This window comes from Sturnira hondurensis, unplaced genomic scaffold, assembly GCF_014824575.4.
Source record: "Sturnira hondurensis isolate 20B ecotype Veracruz unplaced genomic scaffold, ASM1482457v3 Scaffold0021795, whole genome shotgun sequence".
NCBI lineage: Eukaryota > Metazoa > Chordata > Mammalia > Chiroptera > Phyllostomidae > Sturnira > Sturnira hondurensis.
Window position 1 is genome coordinate 7639705 of NW_028094426.1, and position 15019 is coordinate 7654723.

Consider the following 15019-nt stretch of genomic DNA (forward strand, 5'->3'; position numbering starts at 1 on the left):
CTTATTGAATTTTAGAATATAGGAAATAAGTTAAAGAGGTCTGAAGTTTTGGCCTTGAGTTAATGGCAAGATAGTACTTCTAAGAGTAGAAAAAAAGAGTAATTTGCTTGAGGGAAAGAGAGGCAAGGAAGAATAAAAGTTTCATTCTGGAAATGTTGGTTTTGACACTGTAAAGTAGGATTTGTATGTGATATTGAAAATGTGGAAGCGAAGCCCAAAGTCAAGTCGATTGGAGCCATATGTGTGATTATTTAGTAGATATCTTGTTTTTACTTATAGAACATGGAGGGACTGGGGTTAGAGGACAGCAGAAGGCAGTGTGGGACAAGGGGGACAGCGCCAACATAGGATATTCTTGGAGGTCAAATAGAACTGAGAGATGAGTTTATACAAAGCTGTTCTAGCAGAGTGTGGTCAAGGTTGTACCTTAGAATATAGTGCTTACTGACAAACTCAATGATAATTTAAAAATAGAAAATAGGCAGCAAGAATAAGCCAGGAGGGAAGAAAAAATGCAATATTCTATTAAAATGTAAGTTTTGAAGAGCTACTTAATTAGCCCATAGACAGCGAGTGAGTGTTGGGGTTGAATCAGTACTGTTACACCTGATGAATGCTGTGCAAATGGGCTCATTGCTGAAGACCTTGGTGAACGAAGGAGATAATGTCAAAGAAGAGGACAGAGAAGTGAAGTTGGGAGGATGCCCACGTTGGAGTGTGGCACAGAGGGGAGAAGGAGAAGTGCAAGGGTTTGGAGAAGGGGAGACGAAGATGCAGTTACAACCTAGGAAATAAAAGTTTTCCAGGATAAAGAAATATTCGTGTTCCCATGATGACAACTGAGGAAAGGTCATTGGAATTACCAATCATGATACCGAAAACTTTTGAGAAAAGACTTTTATTAGACTGTTGAACTGGAAGCCAGAAGGTTCAGAGTTAAGGCAGTTTGAGATGGTGTCAAGGGTAGGAGTTTTAAAGTGTGACGGATCCAAATTGGAATCCCCATTCTGTCACTTACCAGTTGTATCAATTGGGCAAAGTTACTCGAGGTATTCTTAGTTTCCTAAGCTGTAAAAAAGAATTCCCAGTTGTACCACTCTTATAAGGATTCAATGAAGCAGATGAAATTGCTTGGTAGAATGCCTAGAATAAAATAGTCTCTTAATTAAATCCATTCCTTTAAGAAAATATTAAGCAGTAAGGAGGCAAAACGGAAAAAAAGGATGATTTTTGGAGGGAAGTTTCATAGTGAAAGGACCGGATGAATTTGTAGGGGAGATTTTTTAGTATAGTTGGAACTGAGTATGTTTGCTGATAGAGGACAGAAGCCAAATGGGGTTGAGAAAGTGAGGAGTCAAAAATGAAAAAGTGAGAAGGGTTGGGGGATGGGCAGAAAAGGTGAAGGGGATTAAGATGTACAAACTGCCAGTTATAAAATTAGTCATGGGACATAAAATACAGCAATATAGTCAATAATACTGTCATAACTATGTATGGTGGCAGATGGGTACTAGACTTACGGTGGTGATCAGTTTGTAAGGTATATAAATGTTGTATATGTGAAACTAATGTACTATTGCATGTCCACTGTAATTGAAAAAATACATTAAAAAAGTGAGGAAGTCAATAAGTACCACACACACACACATACACACACACACACAAAGAACAATGAAAAAGATAACTGATGACTCGAGAGCCCTCAGGACAAAAGAAAGATCAAGGATTTTGGATCAAGTGCAGAGGAGAAGGAGTTAATCTTAGAGAAAAACACACACATTATTTTGGAGACTGTTTGGAAGGAGAAGAAAGTAGATATATTTTAAGTGTAGAGAAAGGGAGCTGTATGAGCTCTTTTTGACAGCACGACATCATTTAGTAAGGGAAAGAATGATAGAAGTAGAGCTTAAGTGGAGTAGAAAAATTTGAAAGCATATCATGAAGAAGGCTACAGGAGTCAATAAAAAAGAATAAACAGATTGCTCATCAACAGTGGAGATCTGTGACTGATGTGGAACTGAGATGGGTTTCACTAGAATTTAGGAAGCAGTAACCTTTAAGAATAGTAGTATATCCTAGAATGCTGCTAAATTATCTAAGCAAAGAGTCAGAATCTAAAAGGTATGTCATGATGAGAAAACTGAGGAGAATGCACATGGGATAAATCAATAACATAGCCAAAAACTGACTGAGTGGCAGTGACCTAAAAGCACTTTTTATATTGCTTCACTAAATCTAATCAACTATGGGGACCTCATAAATATCTTGAGAGTCTAACAGTAGCTTTATTTGATTATCCAAGACCTGTGTGATATGTAGAAATGAGCAGTTGGGTCCTGTACATTGTGCTGAAGGTTCAAACAAAGAAGGAATGCTAAAGCCTGCTTTAATCTTAAGGTGAGCCTGAGGCTCACCTTGACCCAAAATCCTTGATCTTTCTTTTGTCCTGAGGGCTCTTGAGTCATTAGTTAGCTTTCTCATTGTTCTTTGTGTGGGTGTGTGTGGAACTTGTTTGACTTCCTCACTTTTAATTTTTTTTTCAATTACAGTGGACATACAATAGTACATTAGTTTCTCTACACTTAAAATATATCTACTTAGGGTATATCTTGGGACAGCAGGGACCCACCCTGACATAAGGGCAAGTGTAAGGATGTGCGCCCCTCATGGGTCTCTGCTTGAGTAGAGCATGATGTAGCCATTCAACTGGCTCTCTGGACTAGCCCCCTAAGGGGAAGAGCAGAAAATCTTTGACAGAGGATCATGGAAAATGGGAAGAAATATATAACTTTTGGAGAACTTAATTTTATTAACCTTGGAGAACTCTCCATCTGGACTGGGGAGAAAAACAAAGGTTTTCTTCAGAGCAGGAGACAGTCACCAGCAGCTTCAGGATGCAATCCACTGCCTTAGAATGAGATCACAACATCAGTCTTGGAGTCCTTCAGAGGAACACATGGTTTTAAGGGGACAGCTGTCATCAATAGTTTGCGAAACTCTAAGGCCAGTTAAACCTCCCATGCTTCACATCCTTGTTCATCTATTCATTCATTCTAGTACCTACCATATGACAGACAATAATGGAGTAGGTACTTGGGATAAACAAAGTCATGATTCTGATGGAACTTACATTCTAGTTGGGAATAGAATTAGCAGAGAGAGGACAGTGGAATATTAAAAACACTACTACACTGAGTCTTCAGGATCAGAAGCACTTTGTATGTATATATGTATGTATGTATGTATATGCCAAGGCATGTGTGTAGGTACGTGTTCACAGTGTAGGGTTAAACATAGGGATATGTGTGTCTGTGTGTGTGTAATAGAGGTACAGAGAAGAATTAGTTACTGCAGATTTCCTGGCTATGCCAGCCTCCACATAAAGACAATAACTACCAAATAATATCATTATGGAAATGCTGTTGGTATAATATAAGTTAGTGAGATGCTTTTTTATTTGTCTTGCATTGTTTTAAGATTTGTTGCCTATCAAAGAAAAAATTTGATATTCAATATTGCCAAGATTACTACCGTGAGCCAGACACTTGCTTTTGCTATTGATGGGATTATAAATTGTCAGATCTTTTTGGAAAGCAATTTGTAATATGTATTAAGAGCATTAATATGTTTATATTTTTAATATGCAATTTTAGATAATTTATCCCAAGGGCAATAATCCACAATGTGGGCAAAGCTTTATGCATAAAGATACCCACTATAGCTTAATTAATAACAGAAATAAAATGCTAAAAACTTAAATTATGTATGAGTAATGGTTGCCTTGCTATGGTCCACGAACAATATGAATAGCATGTAAGTAATTAAAATTATGTTCTCAAGGAATTTTAATGGCATGGGACAATATTTATAATATAGGGAATTATGGATAAAAATCAGGATATAATCTTTATATGCTGTATATTCTGAATATTTAAAACAATTCCATAAAATTGAATGGAAGAAAATAGGCCCAAATACATTTTCTATGATTTATACTTGCAAATACCAATAAATATTATTTTTAAAACTCTGTGCTAGAGTAGAAGCTAAATGCCTCTGTGATCATCCCATAAACCATTGAGTTTTGTTCTGGAATGATCTGGGAAATCAACACTTACATATATAACTATAATATCAATTCAAATTTTCTCTAAAGAATTTGTCAGATGGGTATATTTTAATGCAATGAGAGCAAGTTTTTGGCTGCCTTTCTTTAGAAAGTTCTTTTTTAACTTTTTAGCATGATAGATAAAGGTCCATCCTTAGTTTCTTGCATAGTGAATCCAGTAAAAGACTAGAATGACTTTGTTGGGCAACGGCTTTATAGGGAATTATTTTAATTAAGTGATTAGAAAGTAGAGATGCGTTACTTTCAAATTAGGACAATATTTCTTAAAATGTGGTTCTGGGACCCCTTATTTAAAATGTAGACCTCCTTACAGAGGGCCCAGAGACATATGAAAAGACACTCAGCATCACTATCCACCAGAGAGATGCAAATTAAAACCACAATGAGATACCACTTCACATGTGTTAGAATGGCTATCATAAACAAAGCAACAAACAACAAATGTTGGAGAAAAGGGAACCCTAGTGCACTGTTGGTGGGAATGCAGACTGGTGCAGTCACTGTGGAAAACAGTATGGAATTTCCTCAGAAAACTAAAAATGGAACTGCCTTTTGACCCAGCAATTCCACTACTAGGATTATACCCTAAGAATCCTGAAACACCAATCCATAAGAAACTATGCACCCCAATATTCATAGCAGTACAATTTACAATAGCCAAGTGCTAGAAGCAACCTAAGGGCCCATCAGTAAATGAATGAATAAAAAAACAATGGTACATTTACACAATGGAATTCTACACAGCAGAAAGAAAGAAGGAGCTCTTACCCTTTGTGTCAGCATAGATGGAACTGAAGAGAATTATGCTAAGTGAAATAGGACAGGCAGTGAGGGACAAATACCATATGATCTCACCTTTAAGTGGAACCTAATCAACAAAACAAACAAGTAAGCCAAATATAACCAGAGACATAGAAGTTAAGAACAATCTGACAGTAACCAGGGAGGAGGTGGGAGGGAATAATGGGAGGGGGGAAAGGGGAAGGGTTTTCTGGAACAACTCTAAAGGACACATGGACAAAACCAAGGGGTTGGGGTGGAAGCAGGGGAGGGAGGTGGGAAGGGCTGAGGTGGAGGGGGAGTAAATGGAGACAACTGCACTTCAACAATAATAATTAAAAATAAAATAAAATATAGACCTCTTAATCTACTAAATCTAGGATCTGAGGATGGGTATTGGGGAACTGCATTTTTTTAAAGATACACCCTAGATAATTCTTCTGAGGTTTCTAAGAACCACCAGTTGGGAAAGAGAGGTTTGAGATTCAGATTCTTACATAGGATCTTCTCTGCTCCAACATTTATTAAGTAGAATTAGGCATTTTCTCAATTGCATGGATATGAAATATACTTTGCTTCCTGGATAAGTCAGAACTGGAGAATGTAGCCTCTCTACTGATCTTCTGCAATCTTCTTAGAGAGGCTTAGATTTGGAATTCTTTAAGAGCAGACACAAGTGGTCAGTAACTGCTGAGAATGGTGATAGGGTATAGGTAATTTTTCTTGGCTGGAAAATAGCAGTCCACCAGTTCCAGTTCCATTTGGGGTGTCCTTTGGCTGGAAAGCTTATCTAAATCACAGTTGAGTTTACAACTCTTGAAGAAACAGGCCTCTGTGAAGAGCTGTGATATCCTAGCAGGGGAGTCCAACTCGTGGTCTGTGGGACATGTGTGGCCTAGGATGGCTATGAATGAGGCCTAACACAAAATCGTAAATTTACTTAAAACCTGTTCATCACTCATCAGCTTTCATTAGTGTTTGTGTATTTAATGTGTGGACTAAGACAATTCTTATTGTGTGGCACAGGGATGCCAAAAGTTTGGACATCCCTGCCAGAGGTTAAGAACACAAGTGCTAGAGTCAGACACACCTGCCACTTGTAATGCACCTGGAGAAACTAACTCAAAACCTTAGATTCTTCTTACGTAAAACTGGGTTACTACCTGTACAAACCCAATGATGAAAAATTGTGTGCAAATCATTTAGCACAGGGTCTGGCATAAAGCCAAAATTTATAAATGCCTGTCATGATGATTTCACATGAGCTTGACTATATAAACTTGGGAGGTCAAGCTTTTTCAGTGGATTTCCCAAAGACGTTAATTACCAGAAAAGCCTAGCAATTTGAGGAATCTCAATTTTCTGTGTGTGTGTGTGTGTGGGGGGGGGGGTGTTAGCTGTGGATCCAAGTTTACTAATAATCTTTAATGTGAGTTCCTTTTTTTGATATCTGTTGGTTTCATCTATTCAAAGTCAGCCTTTTAGGATTGGTTATAGGACTCACACTGAATAATGTAAAGTGTCATTTGCACAGTGACTTTTGTTTGCATACCGTCTATAGTTTCAAAGAGAGTAAAAAGTCATTTGTACACACATGCACACACAAGGCCTCAACCTTGACCACCTCCAGAGTACTTCTGGGGTGCCAAATTCTACAGAGCCATTTTCATTTCTAATAAATGTCTCTGGCTTTATGATAGTCACTACCATGAAAAACATTTACATAAGCCATTTCTTGCCTTATTGACAAATATTTCCTGAGTAAACTCACTTGTTACACTTTTCCCTAAGTCTCTTGTGGTGTCTCAACTTTAGGAAAACAACCATCCCCCAGAAACATGACTAAACCAACGCAAGACAATTACCAGGAGTGATCATTTATATTATCCAGTTGCATAGCACACTTCTTGAATAAATGACATATCCTAATTTAGGATACATCACCAGATTCAGGTCAGACAGTATCCTCTGCCAGTCAATAAGAGTGCGGGTCACTGGGAGATCTCTTCGTAGAATTCTTCTCAGGGCTTCATTCGATAGCTCCTGTAATTCTTCCATGACTGCCACCTGAAACTTATTCTCTTGCTCTTCCACAAGCCTTGAAAAACAGAGAGCCAGTTGAGCTTGGTTCACAATTTCCATGCTTTCTTTCAGGTCCTTGGAGATTTCAATATGAAGGTTGACGTTCTTGAAGAAGTGAGCTTGCACAAAAATTCTACCTGTTACTTGGGTTAGAAATGGATTTACCTGGAAAATCCACTTAGATTTCCAAAGGCCATTCCAGAAATTTCGTGTTTCATAACTGTGATCTTCAATGCAAGCTATCAAGAACTCCTTTTTTTTAACGGTTTTTCTTAGCACATTGCAGTTTCCTGTTGGATAGTGATCATACACATACAGCTTTAAGGCACAAAGAACAACATTTCTCAGGTATTCTGTCTCATTGTGAAGGACACCATGACTTTGGATGTCTTTTAACTGGTTTTGAAGCAGATCGAATTTGAACGAAAGTTTGCTGTGATAGTCAAAGAATCGGAAGTCACCCATTACATTATGATGAGACAAGAGGACTGGATTTCCATCGATGCTGAGTGGTACATAATATTTTTGGCAGTGTTGATGTCCTGCACACTCACCTTGATGGAACATGAGTTTTTCATCACGGATAAGCAGACAGAGATCGTCAAAGGCATTCACAAATTCCCCTGGAGGAGCCTGTATTAACAGTCTGCGGATTGCTTTTTCTTTCTCTTTCTTGCTCATAATAGTACGTGACATGTTTGGTTGCAGCAGAAGCAAAGCTTCTGAGATAAAGAGTGTTCAATGGATGAGAAAACGTTCCATGAGTTACCTTTCCCATCAAGGTGTTCAATACTCAAGCTTCAGATTACTGTGTCTAACCATGAAAACAGTCTGGCAACTCCTGATGAAGTCATAAAGAACATTTCTCTATGAAATGTGTTACTCTTGATGATATCACAATGGGTGCTCAGGAAAAAAAAAGACAGTCAGTCACCTGACAGGATGGTGCTCAACTAACCAATTATCTGTATTTTGAAGATATTAAGAACTTAGTCTCCCTAGCAGCTTTCTTCAAAAGTGGTGTGTCTCCGTATACATTATGTGTTGTCAGGGATGTAGAGGAGCAGACCAGAGTTGCTAGAGAGTGCTTTGCAGCATTGTGCGTCTTCTGGGACTGCACTGGCATTGATTTACTGATCCGGCTATCAGAATATTTCTTAAATCTACTGGAAAGCATGGTATGATGCAAAGTTTGTGGTCTTTAAACAAGATAGCAAAAATTAAATGAGATTTGATGCAGTTCACAGATAAATGGTAGACAGCAGGAGGAGGTGCAGCATTTACAAATATTGTGGGTTTGGAGATGGTCAGAACCTAAGCAATAAGCCAGAAAGTTTCAAGGGCAGTGAAGTGCAAGGACCAGAGCTCGTGTATAGTGTCTGTGGGAATTAAGTGTGAGTTAACTCCAAATAACAAAGATAACGAGTCACTGTGCATTTTCTCCTTTCTCTCTAGGAAAGGGGAAGTGACTACAGCCGATGAATATCATGAAATTCCTTTCCTGTAAAGGGGCAGAGTGGATTCTATTTGGAATGCGTGACAACACCTAATGTGGAGAGACTTCTAAGCAAGGAAAAGGGGAACAACAGGTCATGAAAAGATGGAGAACAAATATCCATTCAAAAGTCCTTTCTATTCTTTCTTCTTCTTCCTCTTGTTTTTTTCCCTTTATTCCCTTCTCATTCTGTTCTTTTCAACCTTAGCTTCTCAATTTGAAGTGCTCTAGTTTTTGTATCTCTGTAAATAATTAATCAGCATGATTGTTTTATTTTCCTCTTTCATTCTAAACATACAGTCATTATGGCATTTTAAACCCTTTTTGATGTTACTTAAAATATTGATTTTGAGGCATGTACGTAGCTGGACATTGGCTAATGTAGTAACCCTACCAGATATGGTTACGATCTATTGAACACTCAGTAGCAGAAACCGTGTTCAATCATGGACTATGAACTCATTTAATGTCCTCACCTTCCCCAAGCATTAATTTGACCACTTCCCAGGTGAGGGAACAGGAGCTGCAGGAGGCTGGGCGATAAGGATAGCCTGAAGTCTAGCTGCATCCAAACCCATTTCTTTAGGCAATTGACTGTATTTCCCAAGTAATAACTTGATTTCATAAATGTTTATTTTTATTTCCCTATCATTTTCATTGTGTCATGCCCTTTTGTACTTTTACTACAGAATAGTACGTACTTAGTTTTGTTTTAAATATTACTTATCATAGAATTACCTGGTTATTTAAGTAAGCACCAGATAAGACTATCCTTTAAAAATAAAAATAAACTGAAAAGCAAACACTGGTTTCTTTAGGCATTTTAAGTACTTAATGACTTTCTGTGAGAATTTCCTTAACGTCATTTTCTGTGGTTCATACGTGGTTTCTGTCGATGATTCGAGATGACTTTAGAGGTGGAAAAATTAACCTAGAAAGAACTCTGAAATTACTTGAAAAATTAAATATTCGATGTAATTCTATTCATGTGAAACAGATTTTTAAGGTGAGCTGCTCTCCTCCTCCCGCCTACCCTCCTCCAGAAAGAACTTAACCTGGTATAGCAAAATACTGATGGCTGCTTGGATGCTTCATGCAGAAAATACATATAAAAGTTACCATCTTAAGGAGTAAGGCAATGAATTATGCTAAACTTATTTACAATCAAGACAGAATTTAGGTAAGAAGATAAAACAAGGTGTCTATAAAATTTGAAATAATACCAAGGTTGTCAGGTTAGAGCAATCTACTGAGTGTACAGGAATGTTCCCCTGAGAGTAGGATCAATCATGTGATTAGATTAAAATCATATACATGAAAAAATGATAAATTGAATGTTAGTGATTCATAGAAAAATGAGTAATCTTGAGAAAAATTGCATTTTATTCGCCTCAAAGAGAAAAATCACGCCAAAAGTTCTCTCTGTTTAGAGAAGACCAAGTGGAAAGGGGCCCGGCTCAGCTCTGCCATGGGAGGACCACTGGCGAGAGGACAGAGGGAAAGATCATAAAACAAGTCATGCTGAGCTGAGTTTTGTACATTTTGCCACTGGCAAATGTTTTGGTGAATCAGGCAAGACTACTAGACTGGCCAGCCGGGTCTAGTTAGAAATCCCGATTTTGATTTTTGGAAGTTGGCAGCCAGATAACATAATCTATTTTGAAGTTGTTACCACTTCCTAGCTTGTGTTACTTACCTTCCTTGCAAGCTAACCAGGTGGTCCGGTATAGTTTCAAGAATGCTGGCAGAGGCAGGCTTCCTGTTCACAGAAAAAAAGTTGGCTTGTTACTCACAAACATAGCAATTGCCAGAGTATCAGGATTTGGGTGCCATTTTTCTAAATGCCAGTTCCCAAAGTGTGATGATGTGAGGAGGGCCAGGTGACCTTTACAATGAATGCAAAGGGTTGCATTACTAGAGAGCAACCTCAAGCTTAGGGGACCCAGACTTTTTCTTAGGGGGTGGTAAACCAGTCTGACCTTGGCCTCCAGAAGGGTGTCATTAGCATTATCACTGTGGGTAGTAAACAAGCCCATTTACTCCTCTGGAGGGAGATACAATCTCTTCATTATGTAAACATCCTTGAAAAGCTTGTGCTGCAGAAAGAGTCCTGGAAAGTTTCAGGAAAGTGCAGAAACCCAAGACCTCTGGAGGACTGCCTCCCAACCAGCACTTCTCTCAATGGGGTGTAGCCCCCATATTTACAGACCACAGCAGCAGGTTCAAAACTAGTTTTTGAACTGCAGCTTTGAGAAGCTGCACTTCAGGAGGCTGAAGGAAAAGACAAAAGTTTCAGAGTTAGTTCAACGAATCCATGTAGCTTGTGTTGCAAGGAGCTATCAGCATTTTAATCTATTCATGTCTATTTGTGAAAGATCTATTTGTGAAAGATCTTTACACATAAAAGTTTCCTCCAGTGGTATTGTCCAAAGGGAGAAACAGCTACATGCTTTCAGATTTAATAAGTTGCACATTCAACACGATCTAGAGGTAGTAATTAAATTTCTATCAAATGCGAAATACTGTCTTATTCAGTGATTATCAGGTTCCTTTCAATTATCTGTATGACAGAGATCTCTATTCAAAATGCACTTGAGTGAAATGCATGCCATATTCAACTTCTGCTTCAACTTTTGTTGTTAATCCTTCCTCACTTTATGGGTACACCTTTTAGCCAGAGTAAATAAAGTAAGTCATAATGAGCCTTATTTTGGTGACCCAAATCTTCCAATGTCTCAGGGCCATTGTTATGGGCAAGCCAAGTGGGTGTGGAGAGTTTTCTCTCTGTTAGATCCTAGCTGTGTGGTACTTGGCAAGTCAGCACCCTCTCTGAGCACTTGTCTTAATCTGCAGAATTACTAATACAGTTATTTTGTAGGATCGTTCAGAATATTAAATGATATTATTTGTGAATGTACCTAGCAACAGGCTTGGAAAAGAGTAGGCACTCAGTGAATTAGTTAAAGGTACATCCCTCATGATTGTTACAAAATATAGAAAATTGTATCACATTTATTGATTTCCTAAGTAGCTGATACAAATTCTGGCATGAATTTATTTTCTCACAATGTGAGTTTGTATTATAAAATTTGAGTAAACAACATACAGGGGTGGGCAAAAGTATGTTAAATTACCAGCTATTATTACTTAAAAGATTACAAGTAAGATAATGAAATAATAATTTCACTGACACTGACACCTACTCTTTAGTTTCTGCTCACCCGCTACCACCTGGATTGTATTCTCCCTGTTCCCTTCGATGCCATTCTCCATCTCTTTCAACTGGTAACGCATAACTGGTAATACTCAACTTCTGCTTTTACGAGTCATTTCTTGCTAAGAACCTCAAAGTATTTTTGTTGCTGTTAGTAGCTGGATTCAGCCCAATTCCTTGCCTTTTATCTCATAAAGTTTAAACGTGAAATTTCCAGAACACCCAGGGGAATCTTCTTTTTTGAATTGAAATCTACCTTGTTCGTCATTGCTTCAAATCCTTCAGTGATTATGCAGATTTCACTTCTTTAAGACATTACCTAACTATTGCAGCTTCTGCAGTTTGCTGTGATCCTGAAAGGCTCTGATTTACTCTGACATTTATGGTGCAGGCTGAGTATTCTTAGCGTGGATTCTTGGTATGGAATTGCACACTGTCTATCATGGTTTAAGAAGGCACTAAAATAGAGTGGAATAGAAATAGCAAATATGCAATTCAAAGGCAGATTAGGATACTTATCTTTTCCCAAGCATTATTCTATTCCTACAATGGCCACTAGGTTTTTTTTTTTTTAAGATTTTATTTATTTATTTTTAGAGAGTGGGGAAGGGAAGGAGAAAGAGAGGGAGAGAAACATCAATGTGTGGTTGCCTCTCACAGGACCCCAGTCAGGGATCTGGCCCACAACCCAGGCATGTGCTCTGACTGGGAATAAAACAGATGATCCTTAGGTTCACAGGCTGGCACTTAATCCACTGAGCCACACCAGCCAGGGCAGCCACTAGGTTTGAAGTGATGATGATCCACTAACCTTTTCCCAACTTTGGCATCATGTCCTGCAGTTTTAAATATTTTATTTGAGATAATAATCCAATGTAAAATTCATCTTCTTTCAAGGACAAGTTGCTGTATATATTAACACATACTCTAATTTATCCAGTTCGTGTAATTTTTATATTCACGATGTGATCCCACTAGTGATTTTCTTTTTTAGTAGGATAACGACAGGCTGAAGCAAGGAAGAATCACCATAGAAGAATTTAGATCAATTTATCGAGTCATTGTACACAGAGAAGAAATTATTGAGATTTTCAACACGTATTCTGAAGACCGGAAATTTCTTTATGAAAATAATCTGGTTGACTTTTTGACACAAGAACAGTATATGTTTAACATGAGTAGAAGTATTGTCTCTGAGATCATTGAAAAATATGAGCCTATTATAGAAGGTATGCTTGCATTTCAAAGTTTTGCCAAATATTTATATTCAAAGTATTTTTTTAAAATGTACTACTAGTTATTAAATTCAAAGTTTTGGATGGATCAGATTTCTTCTGGATATAGCAAATATTGGTAGTTTTATTTTTGTATTTTATGAATATATATATACCTTTTAGAAAGGTGGCATCCTTTGCTATTTCATTTTCCAGCTCCTTTCTTTCAGCTGCTTTTTTGTATCTGTCAAGTGTTCAGTGATTAGCTTAGGGGTCAAAAGCAAGACGAGGATTGTGTTACATGTACTGTATAGAAGAAAGTGGCTAAATATTCATTAATAGGACAAAAGCCAGTTATAGGCAGTCCTCCATTTTTTAATGTATTATATTATTAAAATATATGTGAATATTAAAATGAGCTAAATGAAAATAACTCTCAGGCAGAGATAAAATATTATATAAATATTAATTCCTGCCTGCTCTATACATATAACAGATGATGATATTTTATACATATTTTCAAAATTTTGCTTTTTCTTCATTTTTAAATATAGTCATCTGGTTTAAATTAAATGAGCACTTAAGCTAGTGATTTCAACCGGTGTGCCACAAGAATTTTTAAATTATGCAATACCTGATTATTTAGTCAGGGGCACTGACCTCTTTTACCTTAGATTGTCAGAAAAAAAATAACACAGCCAACACAATAGCTGTCTGGTATGAATGAACCCAAATTATACCCATTTATTTCTGTCAGATTGGCAAAAATATATTTTTGGTATACTGCAGAACTTTAATAACAATAATTTATTATTAGTAATAATAACTTTTTATTTATTTAATAATAAATAACTTTATTATAAAGTTATTTAATAACTTTAATAATTGGTTTATGTGTGCCATGAGATTTAAAAAGGTTGAAAATCATTGGCTTAGGCTAATGGCATGTGATACAGTTTTTTATCTCTGTCCAATCTTTCAATGAATCAACAGACTTCAAAATTTTTAACTTGTGCTCATCTCTAAATAAAATAATGAACTCATAATATAATAAAATATTTACACAATTTCCTAAACAGCAATTGAGTTATCCATGGTGTTTAATCCTACAGAAATTAATTGGTAATGTTAATTAAATATTTAAATATTTATTTGAAAAGAGAGGCATAACAGTACAAGTTCTGCCTTTGAAAGTTGGTTTGTGGCTACCAATGTTTAACATATGATATTAAGAGCTTTAATAAAACCAAACATTCCTTCATTGAGTCACACATTCATTATTTATTCAAATATTTATTTGTGGCAACCAAGTAGGTTTTTAGGGGCTGAAAAAAATGATGGGAAGTAAAGCAAATTAGATCTTATGTTTTTCACGAATAATTTGGAGGAATTTTGGCAATAAAGAATTAGACATATAAAAGGATGATTTCAGAGAATGCTATGTACAGTGAAGAAAGAAAACAGAGAAAGTCAAAGAGAGTCAACAACCCAGGAGGTCTAATTTAGGCTGGGTGTTTAGGAGGGTCCTCTCTGAGGATGTGACATTTGAACTGAGACCTAAATGATGAGAAATAACTAGTCGTGTGGCAAAATGGGAGAAGTGTCTGAGTGAAAGGAAGATTTATGTTGGACCTGAGTGGGAGAATTCAAGGAACAAGAGGACTGAGGGTGAAATGAATTTGGAGAGATAGGCAGGGATGAAATCATGTCAGTCTTATTGGCCGTAATTAAGATTTTGGCTTTGTCACTCAGTCTCATTTGACAGTCCGGAGGGTTTTCAGCATTGCGGTAGTAGGACTGAGTGCAGTGCCAGGAGGAGTTTGGTCAGGCCCCCATTAAAACTTGTGCAGGTTTACGACAGGACAGTTTGCACCAGAACGTAAACAGCTACACCAATAGTCGGCGCCACTAAGTGCACCTGATGAATTCAGCAAAGACTTTTTCTAAGGGAGTAGTGAATTGATTTATGTTCTGGCTCAAACTCTTTATGTCACTGATTACTGGAAACAACCAATTTACTGATAAGCATATTCAATAGTACTGGTTTAGTGAATATTTAAAAAAATACTTAGGTTATGTTACATACAGGTGGTAAAAGATACAGT

General features: G+C 37.1%; 2 protein-coding genes across 2 annotated transcripts in view; one reads left to right on the top strand and one right to left on the bottom strand.

The window, feature by feature from the left end:
- Positions 1 to 6787: 6787 nt before the first annotated feature.
- Positions 6788 to 7687, bottom strand: CAPZA3 (capping actin protein of muscle Z-line subunit alpha 3). The gene has a single exon (XM_037033980.1). The coding sequence runs from the start codon at positions 7685 to 7687 to the stop codon at positions 6788 to 6790; it is 900 nt and encodes a 299-aa protein (XP_036889875.1).
- A 1676-nt stretch (positions 7688 to 9363) lies between these two features.
- The window catches only part of PLCZ1 (phospholipase C zeta 1), a 33373-nt gene continuing 27717 nt past the window's right edge, over positions 9364 to 15019 (top strand). The window contains exons 1-2 of the mRNA XM_037033967.1: positions 9364 to 9492; positions 12698 to 12929. Of these exons, the coding sequence (XP_036889862.1) occupies positions 9382 to 9492; positions 12698 to 12929 (343 nt within the window). The 5' untranslated portion in view covers positions 9364 to 9381. The remainder of the gene's footprint in view (positions 9493 to 12697; positions 12930 to 15019) is intronic.

Excerpts from the sequence above, each read along its gene's own strand:
- CAPZA3 (XM_037033980.1), bottom strand. The coding sequence starts at position 7,687 with ATGTCACGTACTATTATGAGCAAGAAAGAGAAAGAAAAAGCAATCCGC.